The 14,247-nt window shown below is 45.3% G+C and overlaps 1 protein-coding gene across 8 annotated transcripts in view; it reads right to left on the reverse strand.

Annotated features, from left to right (window-relative positions):
• Nucleotides 1–14,247, reverse strand: part of atg10 (ATG10 autophagy related 10 homolog (S. cerevisiae)) — a 406,513-nt gene that overhangs the window by 127,850 nt on the left and 264,416 nt on the right. Inside the window, exon 7 of one of the 8 annotated variants that reach the window (XM_068029623.1) lies at nt 9,705–9,737. The exons of the other annotated variants lie outside the window; for them this stretch is intronic. Coding sequence (XP_067885724.1) covers nt 9,725–9,737 — 13 coding nt within the window. The 3' untranslated portion in view covers nt 9,705–9,724. The remainder of the gene's footprint in view (nt 1–9,704; nt 9,738–14,247) is intronic. 8 annotated transcript variants of the gene reach the window in all.

The raw sequence follows: 14,247 nt of genomic DNA on the forward strand, positions 1-14,247 counted from the left end.
CTATATCGCTGTTCCTTCACTGTCACTGGGTCAAAATCCTGGAACTCCCTTCCTAACAGCACTGTGGGTGTACTTACCCCACATGGACTGCAGCAGTTCAAGAAGGCAGCTCACCACCACTTTTGCAAGGGCAATTAGGGATGGGCAATAAATGCTGGCCTGGCCAGTGACACCCACATTCCATGAATGAATAAGAAAAAAATCTCCTAATGTGGCTCAGTGGCAAATTTTGCGTTAGGACACTCCTATGAAATGCCTTGGGATGTTTTATTACGTTAAAGGTACTGCATAAATACAAGTTGCTGTTGTTAAATGAGGCACAAATTATATGCTTAGAACTCTACAAAACACGTTGTTAGGCCACAGCTAGAGTACTGTGTACAGTTCTGGTCACTGCATTACAGGAAGGATTTGATCGCATTGGAGAGGGTACACAGGGGATTTACGAAGATGTTGCCAGGATTGGAAAATTTTAGCTATGAGAAAAGATTGGATAGTTTTGATTTGGTTTCTTTAGAACAGAGTAGGCTCAGGGTGATTTAATTGCAATGTGTAAAATTATATGAACATACGAATTAGGAGCAGAGTAGGTCGTTCGGCCCCTTTGTGCCTGCTCCACCATTCAATAAGATAATGGCTGATCTGATTGTGGCCTCAACTCCAATTTCCCGCCTACCCCCAATACCCTTTGACTCCCTTTTTAGTCAAGAATTTATCTACCTCTGCCTTAAAAATATTCAATGACCCTGCCTCCACTGCTCTCTGGGGAAGAGTTTTCCACAGACTCACATCCCTCTGGGAGAAAAAATGTCTTCTCATCTCTGCTTTAAATGGGTGACCCCTTATTTTTGAACTGTGTCCCCTAGTTTTAGTCTCTCCCACAAGGAGAAACATCCTTTCAACATCCACTCTGTCAAGCCCCCTCAGGATCTTATACATTTCAATAAGGTCACCTCTCATTCTTCTAAACTCCAATGGATACAGACCCAACCTGTCCAATCTTTCGTAAGATAACCACCCCCCCCTTTCCAGGTATCAGTCAAGTAAACCTTCGCTGCACTGCCTCGAATGCATTTATATCCTGTCTCAAATAAGGAGACCAAAACTGTACACAGTACTCCAGATGTGGGCTCACCAATACCCTATACAACTGTAGCAAAACATCCCTACTTTTATATTCCATTCCCCTTGCAATAACGGCAACATTCCATTTGCCTTCCTAATCACTTGCTGTATCTGCATGCCAATCTTTTGTGATTTATGTACCAGGACACCCAGATCCCTCGGTACCTCAGAGTTCTGCAATCTCTCTCAATTTAAATAATATGCTGCTTCACTATTCTTCCTGCCAACGTGGATAACTTCACATTTTCCCACATTATACTCCATTTGCCAAATTTTTGCCCACTCACTTAACCCACCTATATCCCTTTGCAGACTCCTTATGTTCTCTTCACAACTTACTTTCCCACCTATCTTTGTCATCAGCAAATTTAGCAACCATACAGGGCTACGGCCCCTACGAGTTATAAAGTAGGATTAGCCTGAATAGCACTTTTTGTGGGCTGGCACAGACATACGACTACTGTAACCCTTGTACACCATAAATTTCTATGATTCTATAAACAATGGCTGATTTATTAAAACGGTTGGTAAAAACCTTTGAAAAAAAATTACCAACTTTCAGTATGCCTTTGCTGATTCTTTGAAGGTAGTTTATTCTCCTAGCATATTTGGATAAGAATCAGAGACTCAAGTTAAGAGCTCTACTTGCTATATCTCACAAGAGCCACAGAACTTGTCCCATCTCCCATTCTATGTAAGAGCTGTGATAGTACAAACTATCAATTCTTACAACTGAGGCAGCCTGCAGGATAGACAACACATAGTAGGAAAGGATTATTTTTTTATTTGAAAATTAAGTACTCCAAATTTGTGCTAGAAATTATAGGGGTGGGAAGGTGACAGGTGTTAGGTGTGAAAAAGGTGAACAACATTAAATGAATGAGGTAAAGTTAAGCGAGTGACATTAGGCAGAATTTTGAGGTCAGCAGCAAACGGCATTCGTTATACTCGCACTTGTCCATAGGCTGTCTATGGAATTATGCACCAGATGTTACTGTCAGCTAACTATCAAAAAGGTGTAGCATGCTCTATGGGGCACGTGTGAACTGGGCAAGCAACTAGGGGCTACAAATTCGATAAGGCCTATTAGCAGGAGCAGGGGTCGCAATGCACGATTACTCTGTGCTGGCCGAGGTGATGCAGGCAGCATGTAAAATTCATGCTACCTGCTCAGCACCATGATTACAATGTGTAGCCCGATGTGAAATGCTCTGCTGACTGGGGGCCCTGCAGCATGCATGGTTAGCATGAATTACAGCTAGCCTGCACTTTTTAAAGGAGAGGTGCAGTCAGGCTGCAGCAACTGGTGTAACTGTTTGTGAAAGTCTTTCAGGGAAAGTATAACACTACCAATGGAGTAGAAGGCTAGAGAGAGAGCTCAGAGATTCTCTGATGGAGTATCGGAGGCCTTAGTCTAGAAGGTGGAAAGAGGGAAAGAAGTTCTGTTTTCACAGGGGGCCAGGAGGCCCTTCAGGCTCACACTGCAAAGGAAATGGGAGCAGCGAGCCATAGAGGTCAATTCAAGGAGTGGGCCCCGAGGAACAGGCTACAGTGCCAGAAGGTGGTCAATGACCTTACATGGGTGATCAAAGTCAGAGAATGCATCCTCAAATGCTATATCCTAATCACTGCACCACCAACCTTACACACAACTCAATGCAACACAGCCCCATCACTCACCCATCAACAATCAAGACTCATGCCAACATTCAGATGCTCCACCTCACCCACCTGCCAATGCTGCAAACCTCACACCCACATCTCACAGCTTCCACATAAGAACATAAGAAATAGGAGCAGGAATAGGCCATTTGGCCCCTCGAGCCAGCTCCACCTTTCAATAAAATCATGGCTGATCTGATTGTGGCCTTAACTCCACTTTCCTGCCTGCCCTATCCCCAATAACCCTTACCCAACCATCTTGTAACACACTCACTGACACTCTTCCCTGTCTCTTGCAGGACAAAGTAGCCCATAACATGAGGGAATAGCAGAGAACCATGGGGAACAGACCGTCTGGCATCTACTGAACCGTTTGGAGGTGACGGTGCTGTGAATGGTTGGGCTGGCAGTGATTGAGGCTGTTGCAATTGGCATTGCCAAGAACATCCAGGCTGCTGCCCATGCCAAGGTGGGGCAGACTGAAGCCAGGCCATCAAGGCCCAGAGCTGCTCGAGGACATTCTGCAGTCTTCCCACTGAAAGTCACCAGCCATGCTGCAGCCACTGGGATAGCACTGTGTAGGAGCGCTAGGACAGGCAAAGGCACCTGCAGGACAGGCACTAAGGGAATTCACAATGGTGAGTAGTTCAGTTTTGTATGTATTACTGGAAGTGATGTTGGATAAAGTTGTTACGGAATGGTTTTTTAGGGTGTCTTTTATTTCAGAATTTTGGCCAAGAGGGCACGATGATGGTTTGTAGGAGATGGATGGGCGGGAAATTGTGGAACAGCAGTGATGTGGGAATATTTTAGAGGAACTGGAGTCTAATTAACTGCTCATGAACAGCCCATTTGGAGTGATGGGATCCCAGATGCCTTCTTTCTTTCTCCTCCTCACGAGGTCCTCACCAAAAGCCTGGTGGCAAGGGCTGCGCCTTATGAGAGGTAAATAGTGTAGCACACAGAAAAGCACCATGAATTTGGAGATGCTCCGGTCAAGTTGTTGCCGGACTCCTCCACGCTCCTTGTCAGTGACAACACGCTCTATGGCAGGCCTGCCAATACACCAAGCATGTTCAACTGACTGGGAGTGTTTAAGAGAAGATGTTAACAGGACCTGTGAGGTCCAAAATGGCAGATCAGGCACCAAATCAATGTTAGACAACAAATGATGTCATGGTCAACCATTCTGCATGCTTCTGGCGCATGCATGGCACATCTGAGTTAGCACCTAGCACCCTTACAAGCATGGCACACCCCGCCAGAAGTGGCTGGATGCAGAGCAGTTACCATTTTTGGGTCTCTGGGTTTCCGTAGCCCCAAAACCAGCAGTCAATTATTGCGGCCTGTGTGTCTGCTTAACCAGGGACTGTTAATGAACTGCACAGTTTACAGCAGGAAGCATCAGTTAGAATAGTGAATTAACTGTCAAATCAGGTACGGACAGCAAGATAAAGTGAGAGAAAAAAGATGGGATTTCAAGAGAAAGAAAAGTCAGAAAGAATAAGTAAAAAGGCATTAAAAATGTTTTACTTTATTAAATCTCCAACGATAACTAAAATCTGAAGGAATGAGACTCCACACTTGTTAAAAGTTAATTTTCAGTGCCAAAGAGATTGTTTGACAGTAATTAGGATTTACCACATTAAAGGGTACATACACTGGAATGGACAAGCCCTAACTTTTTCTCGTGTGTTTAGTACATATATATCAAGTAAGTAGAACAACTTCATGCCATTCAACGTATTTGACCGGTGAGTTAGACAGTGAGCTAGTATTATTACCCAGCTTTCAGAGCAGCAGGACATCTCGCTCAGCGAATTCCTGATTTCTGCGTTTAACTGTGCATGTGCAGTCACCGATATTTGCTGACCGATTTACACGTTAGTAACAGTAAGTGCCGTTAGCCTCATGGTTACTTCTACCACAAAATCCAGCCAATATATTGTAAACAAATGAAAAAAGCTTGCAAAAAATCTCATGAATATACAGTGTTGTTTAAACTTAAAGGGCAGAAAATTCAGATCAGTAATGCTGCTGGAGTCGGTGCATTATCTTGAGAGTGCCAGAAGCACCTGAATGCATGCTGTCATGAAACCACACAGCCAATTTACCAAATTTGAACCATGAAGGTCCATTCAACAAATTCACACACCACTCAGAAAAGATCAAGCATTCAGCTGCAAGCGGGGCCCTGCACTAGACATGCAGTTTGACTGTAAGATAATTCTGAAGAACTTCTGCTGTTGCCAAGTGTCTGAAAGTACTCTGGAGTGCTTTTGGAAGTGTTGTGGTGAGTTCCTGGCTTTGACCAAGAGTGTTGCTGTATCCTCACAGGGAGGGTAGAGAAGTAATTGACTTTTCCACACAAAGGCTGAAACAGGTATTGGGGCTGCAGTTGCAGTGCCTCTGGATTGGCAGCATGATAAGGAGATGTAACAGTAGCTGCAGAGATGGCAAGCTCTGTGCCATGCCTTCAGCCAACTTGAAGCCAGACCCCTCCAAACTCCTTGACAGTGACAGCACACTGCCAGGGTATGCTGCAGGGTGAGTGATGGGGGTGTGGTGGATTAGCAGCGTGAAAGTTGGTGGTGTTTAGGAGATGTCATGTGAAGAAGTATTCACTGACTTTGACCAGAAGACGGCGGGATCAGACAGCTGAGACAGTCAATGCCAGGAGTGTAGCCCAGAGGGCTTTTGGACTTCTTGTGGCAATGCTGCCAGGTACTCGGGTCCAGACGCCAGGAATAGACCTCACTGGCTACCTTCTCACAAACCCTTCTGAATGTTGTCCTTGAGGGCCTCCTGGCCCCCACCCCACCACGGAACTATGGCACCTTTCCTCCTGCCCAGCTACACCACTAAGGCCTCTAGGACTGCATCCGCAATCCTGGAGGCGCCTCTCCGCCCTAGTAGTCCATTTCCACTGTTTAGAATTGCAGTAACAGTATTCAGCAGCAACTTCCTGTAATTCAGTACAGCTTCCCTATAAGAGGGACAGATTGCCTTTAAAAATAGGTTGGATGCACCATGTGCTATTAGCACAATGCCGCTAGGTTCCCTGCTGAGTGCTATCAGGTAAATGAGATGACAGCACCAAAAGTTATTTTAGTTTAGGACTGCTTTTGAGGATACTGTCATCTTCAATGGTTTCAGCACTGTTGCTAGTCACGACCTCAGCAATGGGCACAGCAATGGAATGGGTCAGCACCATCTCCATGGCGGAGGGGTTAGAAATTGCAGCAGAGCCTGTTCCCCCTCCGGTTAGCTCCTGCTACCTTGGTTGTGCGCCACCTTGTCCTGCAAAAGAAGGGAAGTGTGTCAGTGAGTAAGGTGAAATGTGTTCAGATATGATGGCTATCATGGTTGAATATCTGGCAAAGTGTGCAAGCTGCGAGATGTGGGTGTGAAGCTTGCTAAGTGTGTGAGGGTTAGGTGAAGTTATGAATGTTAGATAGAAGTCCTGATTGTTTGTAGGTGAGTGATGGGAGTGTGGTGCATTGAACAATGGATGAGGCTAATGGTGCAGTTGGTAGGATATGGCACTTAAATACATTCACTGACCTTGACCACTTGTATGAATTCATTGAACTGCTTGCAGCACTGCATCCAGGCCCACTGGGCTGGACTCCCGGCATTGACTGTCTCAGCTATCTGATCCCACTGTCTTCTGGAAGTTTGGCTGGAGGACCTCCTGCGGATAGATGACATCTCTCCTCCTTCCACTCCCTCTACCAAGGCCTCCAGTGCAGTGTCGGAAAATTTTGAAGCCCACTCTCTATGTTGTATTATTCTTGTGTTTGTCCCAGGTGAAACTCAACTTTACAATGACTTCCAGCAACTGCTTCAGCCAAAATGCACCGCCCCCTTAAGAGGTGCAGGCTTGCTTTGAGTAGCACAGGCTAGTTTGAACTCAAGCTAGCCTCTCATGATTTTGCTGCCCCTACTCAGTAGTGCAGCCACTCAACAATATTTAGCTATGTGCTACAATCATTTAAATGAGCCGGCAGCGCAAGTTTGCATGCTGCCTGCATCAGAAGCAACGTGCGTGGGTTAATCGTGCATCGCGATCCCTGACACCCATTTTCAGGTCTTACTGAATTTCGCAGCCACAGCATCTGTGGGGTGACCCTATAATTGAGCAACTTTGGAAATCAGATGTTGATCATATCTGATCCGAAATTCCAACTACTGTAACCTTTCAAAAACCAGAGCATACACTGCATGTGTAATAAATTTCTAATTTTGAGTATAGATGAAAGGAGATGTTGAATTTTACAACCAATTTTAGATGTGCTGTCAGTATTGTCTAAGGAATTATTGTCAACTTAACCTCATCCCTTTAGTTATTTTTATTCAAGACATTGTATTCAAGGATAGATTCACAAGGTTCCATCATTTAAGAAAACTATTTGAAATAGGACCTTTAACTTACTCAACTCTAAGAACTGGTGGGAGGATGTAATTACAGCATAACAATTTTACGTAGGCAGTTTCTATTATACATGCAGCCCTGGGAATTTGTAATGAAATACAGAAATAAGGACAGAACATATGGACTGAATTTTAATGTTCCAACCTGCTCACAATGGGGGAAGCCGGCAGCGCATTGGGAATCTGGATGTTTCAGCAGCGCGTCGAACTCAGCCATGGTATTTGCATCTGACTCCCGGGTTTCCCAACCAATCAGAGCAGGTGGGCATGATAACTGCTCCACTATTTAAACAGACCCTGCAAGGGTCAGAATGGCATTGTCAAGTGTCAAAGTACAGCCATCAACTTGACAGGTGGAGGGTCAACGTTCAAAGGTTGCACCATAGTTCTCAGATGTTTCTCTGGACATCATATTGTGGACTGTAAGAACCCACAGGGAGATATTTTTCCTCACAGATGGGAGGAAGAAGCCTTCCAGAGATCAAGCAGCCGTGGCTGTAGGTTGCTGAGGTCAGCAGCAGCAGCAGTGTGGTGCCTCGCTTCCTGCATAGTGCTGCAAGAGGTTTAATGACTTGATCAGAGCTGGAAAGGTGAGTGGCATGGCACATTCAACAACAAACCCCATCACTCTGCCTTCCCCAGCCTTCTCCTGCACATCACTCCTCAGACAGACAAACATTGCAGGTACACCCATCCCTCTCTTTTGAGGTACCTCCCCAAATCCCCATCTGACCAGCCACCATGGACACTTGCCCTCATCTTATTACAATGCCAAACCCATCCCTCACAGTTACCCTCCACAAATGCTCCCTGCTCCATCCTCAAACATTCCAGAGCCCTCAATCATTAGTCTCTTCTTAGTATCCTTGCAGGAAAAAGGAGCACAGAACAGCAGGGAGAGGCAGAGAACTGGAAGTAGCCCTCCAGTTATCGCCATAATTACATCTGTGACGGAGGAGGCGATGGAGATAAGCCAGGTCTCAGAGTACCTGGCAATCAGCCATGAAGAGATAGAGGTCTTCCAACTACCTGGTGACAGAGTTAAAAATAACAGACAACATTCATTTATGACTTGATGTCAGCAGCCATAGAAATGTGAGGATCTGCACAATGACGACGTAGAATTGACAAGCTGAGGGGGTTCTAATTTATGTCCTTCATCTCCTACAGGTCCTACAAATGTTCTTCAGGAACTGGTGCCAGAAGAGGAGGATGAAGACTCCTCAGAGGATGTCACGTGCTCTAAGGTTGCACCGTCAGAGGACTCATACACACCCTCCATCAGGTACACACACATCCATGGGGCTGCCAAGATAGATCATTGGATTGTCACATGGTCACATCACAAATGAGCAGGAGCAGGTGGTGGAGACAGTAACAGCAGTGTAGAGTCCTTGTCAGAGGGCGCAAAACCATCAAGCTTTGCTCAGCTGGATGCAGAAGCTGAGTCGTGGGGGTTGTCAATGAAGAGAATTATCTGGAGCAGCAACAGAAAAGCTATGAGGTTTTATCAGCCTTTCCAAAGGCAGTACACATGATTGGAGAAAGATTCGAGGACTCTGTCTCTAGAATGAGTGCCATGATGTCTCAGGCATTCCTGCTGATGTCTATGTTCAAGGGAAGAGTGGCCACCTGCATGCAGCATCAGATGTGGCAGGCAACTGAGAGCATGCTGGCCCTAACCAATGATCTATGCACTCAGTCTGCCACCTTAAACAGGATGGAGGAAGGCCTCACTTTGGCATTCAGCACCTCACTGAAATGCATCAAAGTTCTCCAACTCTTGGCTAGCGGGAAAGTGTGGGTGGGCCATGAGGGGAAAGATGGAGAAAGGGCACATGGAAGTGTGGACCCTGCTCAAAGCACTTCGACTCTTCACTCCTTGCCCCCAACCCTTCCATCCGAACCCTGCCTGCTGCCTTCCATCCGATGGCTAAGTCTGCCCCTGTACAGGTGCTGGTGTGACAGTCTTTGAAGAGGGCCTCACAGGGTCCAAAACCCAGAGGACATCAGCTAAGAACATCTCAGCAATCAGAGCAAGGAAATGTGCAGTCTGCCTCAAGCTCTACTGAAGCCACATAGGAGTAATAGGAAAAGGAAGAGAAAGGATTTGTACTTTCTCAAGGATGTTTAACATTGTGTGCCGTCATTTTTATGTTCAACATTTACCAACCATAACTTTATTTCACAGCTTCAATGCTACCCACCCTGACCCCCCACCCACCACCTCCGTTGTTGCCTGCCGCCTTCCAAGTGGCCTACCTTGTGAAAAATGGTATAATAAGAGTAAAAGACGAGCTATGGGCGTCATTGAGATGAATAGATTATTGACTCTGGGACTGCATTGTGCTGGGGCCTGGGGAGGCACAATGGGTTCAGAATTGTTCTGCCAGATGGCTGCACTGCCTCAGATTAGCTGAAGCGTAACTTAAATAGTCCAGCTTGGGCATCCCTAGCAGCTGAGCGGCTACAGGTGCACTCACCACATTCAAGTCTTCCTCTTCTAGCTCCTCCTCCTGCAAGAAAAAGACAAAGACATCACCTTTCTCCTCCTGCAGCTCCAATCCTCAATACTGCGCAATGTTATACAAGGCATTGCAGACCACTATCATTGTGGAAACCCTTGCTGGTGCATACAGAATAGTGCCCCAGATCTGTCCAGGCACCTAAACCACTTCATCATCATCCCGATGGCTTGTTCAATGACAATTCCTGTGCTCAAATGGCTTTGGCTGTACCTTTCCAGGGCGTCAGTGGTAGGATTCCTCACAGGTGTAATCAGCCACGTTCTTAGAGAGTAGCCCTTGTCTCCAAAGAATCATCCACTGCCTCTTTTTGGAGATATCTGAGAGAGACTTGACTGGTGCAGGATGAAAGCATCGTGGCAGCTCCCTGGGTGTCTTGTACAGACCTGCATGATGATTTTTGGTGGTTGCAAACAAGCTGATCATCGATGGAGTGGAATCCCTTTCGGTTGATGAATACTACTGGGTGATCTGCGGATACCTTGATTGCACCATAGGTGCAACCTATGGCTCCCAGGACCTGTGGGAATCCAGCCAGAGCAGCAAATCCAAGGGGCCTCTCATTCTGACTGGCCTCATCAGCGACGAGGTGCATATAAGTGTGCAAACATGACCTTTGTCACCTGGGAGATGCACTTATGGGCAGCAGATTGTGAAATTCTACAAATATCACCAGCAGATTTCAAGAAGGAGCCAGAGGCAAAGAAATTAAGCACATGGTGACCTTGACCACCAGAGGAATGCATGCCCACCATGTCTACTTGGCAGGAGGTCTAATTTCAGGAGGCTGCAAAAGTCAGCAAACATCTGAAGGGAAAGTTTATGCCTCTTGAGGGACTGGAACTTAGTCATGTCCAGAAAGCTAATCCTGTGCCTGTATACCCTGTACTGGAGCTCTGTGCTCATCCCCTCTGTCCTGTAGAGCAACAGGTGGTTGAGGAGAAGGTTGCTGCTGCTAGTGCTGCTCCTCTTGCTCCTCATCAGAGGACCAAGTTAGAGTTGCTGAAGCTGCTCCAATGCTGCTGAGAAGGCTGACGGTTGGGAAAGCAGCTGACTAGCAAGTTCATGCTGATTTCCTGAAACTCCAGCAGTTTCTGGTCTCTTAACTTACCACCCAGACAGAAACCCACCTTCCCCGGCAGGTTGAAATTCAGCCCTATGACTTTAAAATGGGGATTAAATTCTGCCTAGGTGCCCTGATCCAATAATCCCCTAGCCTCTTTCTCCTCTTCAACTTAAGCCTACACTTGATTTTGCCAAGTAAAGTATTAAAAATCTGTGTCTGCATGCACTTCCTGTCTGCATTACTTGACTTACCGATTTCAGGTTTTGTCAAATTTTTCCCCATTATATACAGTGCATACTTAATATGGGTTTTACTTTTGTAAATTGATCACTCTGCACTGTCTGCTCACTTCCCACAAATCACTAAAAATGCCTTTTGACAGATTTTCCGATTGCCATTTCTTGCCTCAGTAACTGAAATTTCTAATGTCCAACAGAAGATTTAAATAAATTAATACGTTTTAAAAATATGTTTCACAATAATATGATTAAATCTATTCACTGAATTGTTTGTTGGTTTCATTATAAAATTTTTACTTGAGGGCCTCAGCTTTTCCAATAGAGCCTGGGCTTGGATTTGATATATATATTGGCAGGTGAGGTGATTGTCTTCCGTCAGTCTGAAGATGGTTGAGGCCGATTCGGGATCTACAGACTTTATAGCATGTAGGGCATTTGTTGTCATGTGGGATGTCTGGTTGTGTATTATTAGTTCGGGTCATGGCTGTTCTTTCCACCGCTCTCGCTTTTCCTCTTCATTTTGTCATCGTTGGATCTCAAAATGCTGGAATCCTTCCCACAGACTCTGCCTCCATCTGGTTCGGTCCAAGGCGATGGTCTCCCAGGAGTTGATGTCAACGTTGCATTTCTTCATGTTGGCTTTCAGAACATCCTTGAAGCACTTCCTCTGTCCTCCTCTGGTGCATCTGCCCTGACTGAGCTGGGAGAAGAAGACCTGCTTTGGGAGCCCGGTATCTGACATCCGAATTATATGACCAACCCAACGAAGCTGATGGCAGATAATCATAGCCTCAATGCTTGTGGTGCCTGCTTGTGACAGCACACTGATGCTGGTGCGGTGTACTTCCACTTGATATGTAGAATCTTCCGCAGGCAGCGTTGATGACTCCAATGCTTTGAGGTGCCTCCTATACATTATCCATGTTTCAGCCCCATACTGTAAGGTAGGGATCACGACTGCACAGTAGACCATGAGCTTTGATACTATTTGATACTTCTGTCCAGAGCTGCGATTCTGAATGGAATTTAGGTTGCATAGTCTTAGCACCTGTCCCAGCACCAGTTAGCTGTACTGATGCAATCGTTTTCTTCACCTGCCCAGTCACTTCTCTTCAAGTAATTTTGAAAATCAAGAGGGTAAACTTCAAAAGCTTAATTGAGGTAAAATTTATATTTATTTTCCAAAAAGAGGTGTGTGAGAATGATAGAAAATGACTGTAGTAATTACACACAGGTTGTAGCTTTTCTTTTGTGTTTGGTGAACTTTCAGCGATGTTGGGCGAGGTGGGGCAACAGCATATTGGGAGAAGAATGTCTGTGCATGCTAATGTTCTACTTTCCAAAAAAAGTTGAATTTTGAAGCCAGCCGATGATCTTTTGTGTTTTGTTGACAGTAAAGGCCAAACTTAATAGCTTACATGAGACAGATTCTAATTTCTAACATATATGATACATGGGAGGGTGGAGCATGTGCCAAGTACACTGCACCAAGTGGTACTCGGCATTGAGCAGACTAACCGGCATTCCTTAAAGGACTATTGAAAAAATGGAAAAATGTTCAGGTTTAAAAGTGATTTTTGAGGGGTCAGGAAAGAAAAGAAAGCAGTTATATGGTGCCTTTCATAACCACAGGCTGTCTTTTAGTAGTTTTGAAGTGTAGACACTGTTGTAATAATGGGAAATGCGGCAGCCAATTTGCACATAGAAAGCTCCTACAAACATCAATGAGATAATAACCAGATAATTTGTTTTTATGTTGTTGGTTGAGGGATAAATATTGGCCAGGACACGGGATAACTCCCCTGCTCTTCTTTGAAATAGTGCCATGGCATCTTTTACATCCATCTGAGAGGGCAGATGGGGCCTTGGTTTAACATCTCACCCAAAAGACAGAGCTTCCTCAGTACTGCACTGGAGTATCGGATTAGATTTTGTGCTCAAGTTCTGGAGTGGGACTTGAACCCACAACCTTCTGACTTAGAAGTGATACTGCTACCAACTGCAAAGGAGGACACTGATACAATAATGCTTCCCCAGGCGCCTGAAAAATCAACTCACGCAATGCCACTGTTCTCTCTCAGGATCATGTCCCCTCCCTTTCACCTACCTGCACCAGCCAAGTTCTGTACTGGAGCCATCAGAGTTTCATCACTCCCCAATTAGTGAGTTGCTCAAAATGTTTTTTTTGGACCCCAAAACGATATCTGTTCTGCTTTAGTCTCATAAAAAGGAGTTTGTTACTCTTTGGTGGTCATTACTGCACAAGTTTTCTGCTGTTTCTCACAACATCTCAGTAATTATTGAATCTTTTTCATAAATATCAGTCTTTCCTCAAGAAGCCTCAACACCTTTTGTCTGCAGATCCTGAAAAAGATCTGAGATCAGTAACCAGGCGCCCGCACACTAAAGCAGTCAATAAGCACTCCTACTTCAAGGATAGCACACTACTGAAATAGCTTTACAGTCTACATATTTACTGCCTTATATCCCTTCAATCTGTTATCAATCACAGACGCTTCAGCCAGCCTAACAGCAGGTCAGTTCTGAACCGCTGCTGACTGATAAATGTTACCATATGTAGCTAATCTTGTTTGTAGTGTGCCCTGCAAGAGCACCTCGTCCCCAAGCGTCCAATTTCTTGGATGTGTTTCAATGGATAAAGGATTTATTCTCAAATGGACATATACTTGGTGTCTACTAGGGTGACAGGTTATGATTCTACAACAAAAGTGGCTCCCTCAATAGCTATTAGTGGATCATCAGTTGTCTGCCTTAACTTGAGGTTACCAGAATTTAAAATCAGCCATTTCATATTGAATTTATAATACCCCATAAAAGTAGATGAAATGCCATGGATACAAGTAACTTTGTCCTGATCCTTCAGGAATAGCAAGTACCCCAAAATGGATGATACTTAGGTTCTATCTCAGAGATGTTGAGGTCAGAGTGCCAGGAGTACTGATTTATCAGGCTGGATTTTATAAGCTCGCCGCCAATCTCGGCTTCAAAAATGGCATCCTGCCATGCGGTCCACACGCCAAAGAGCAGCTGCGATTCCAAGCACGGCGGCTCATTTAAATAGCTGGGGTGGGCTTCCCCCCCCCCGATCACATGGAGGGGGTGGGCTGTCCCCAGCAATGGTGTCAGCTGCCTGTGCGCAGGTACTGATGCCATTTTTAAAAGGCTGTTAGCCTGA

Source organism: Heterodontus francisci, chromosome 4 (genome assembly GCF_036365525.1).
Source record: "Heterodontus francisci isolate sHetFra1 chromosome 4, sHetFra1.hap1, whole genome shotgun sequence".
NCBI classification, from domain to species: Eukaryota; Metazoa; Chordata; class Chondrichthyes; order Heterodontiformes; family Heterodontidae; genus Heterodontus; species Heterodontus francisci.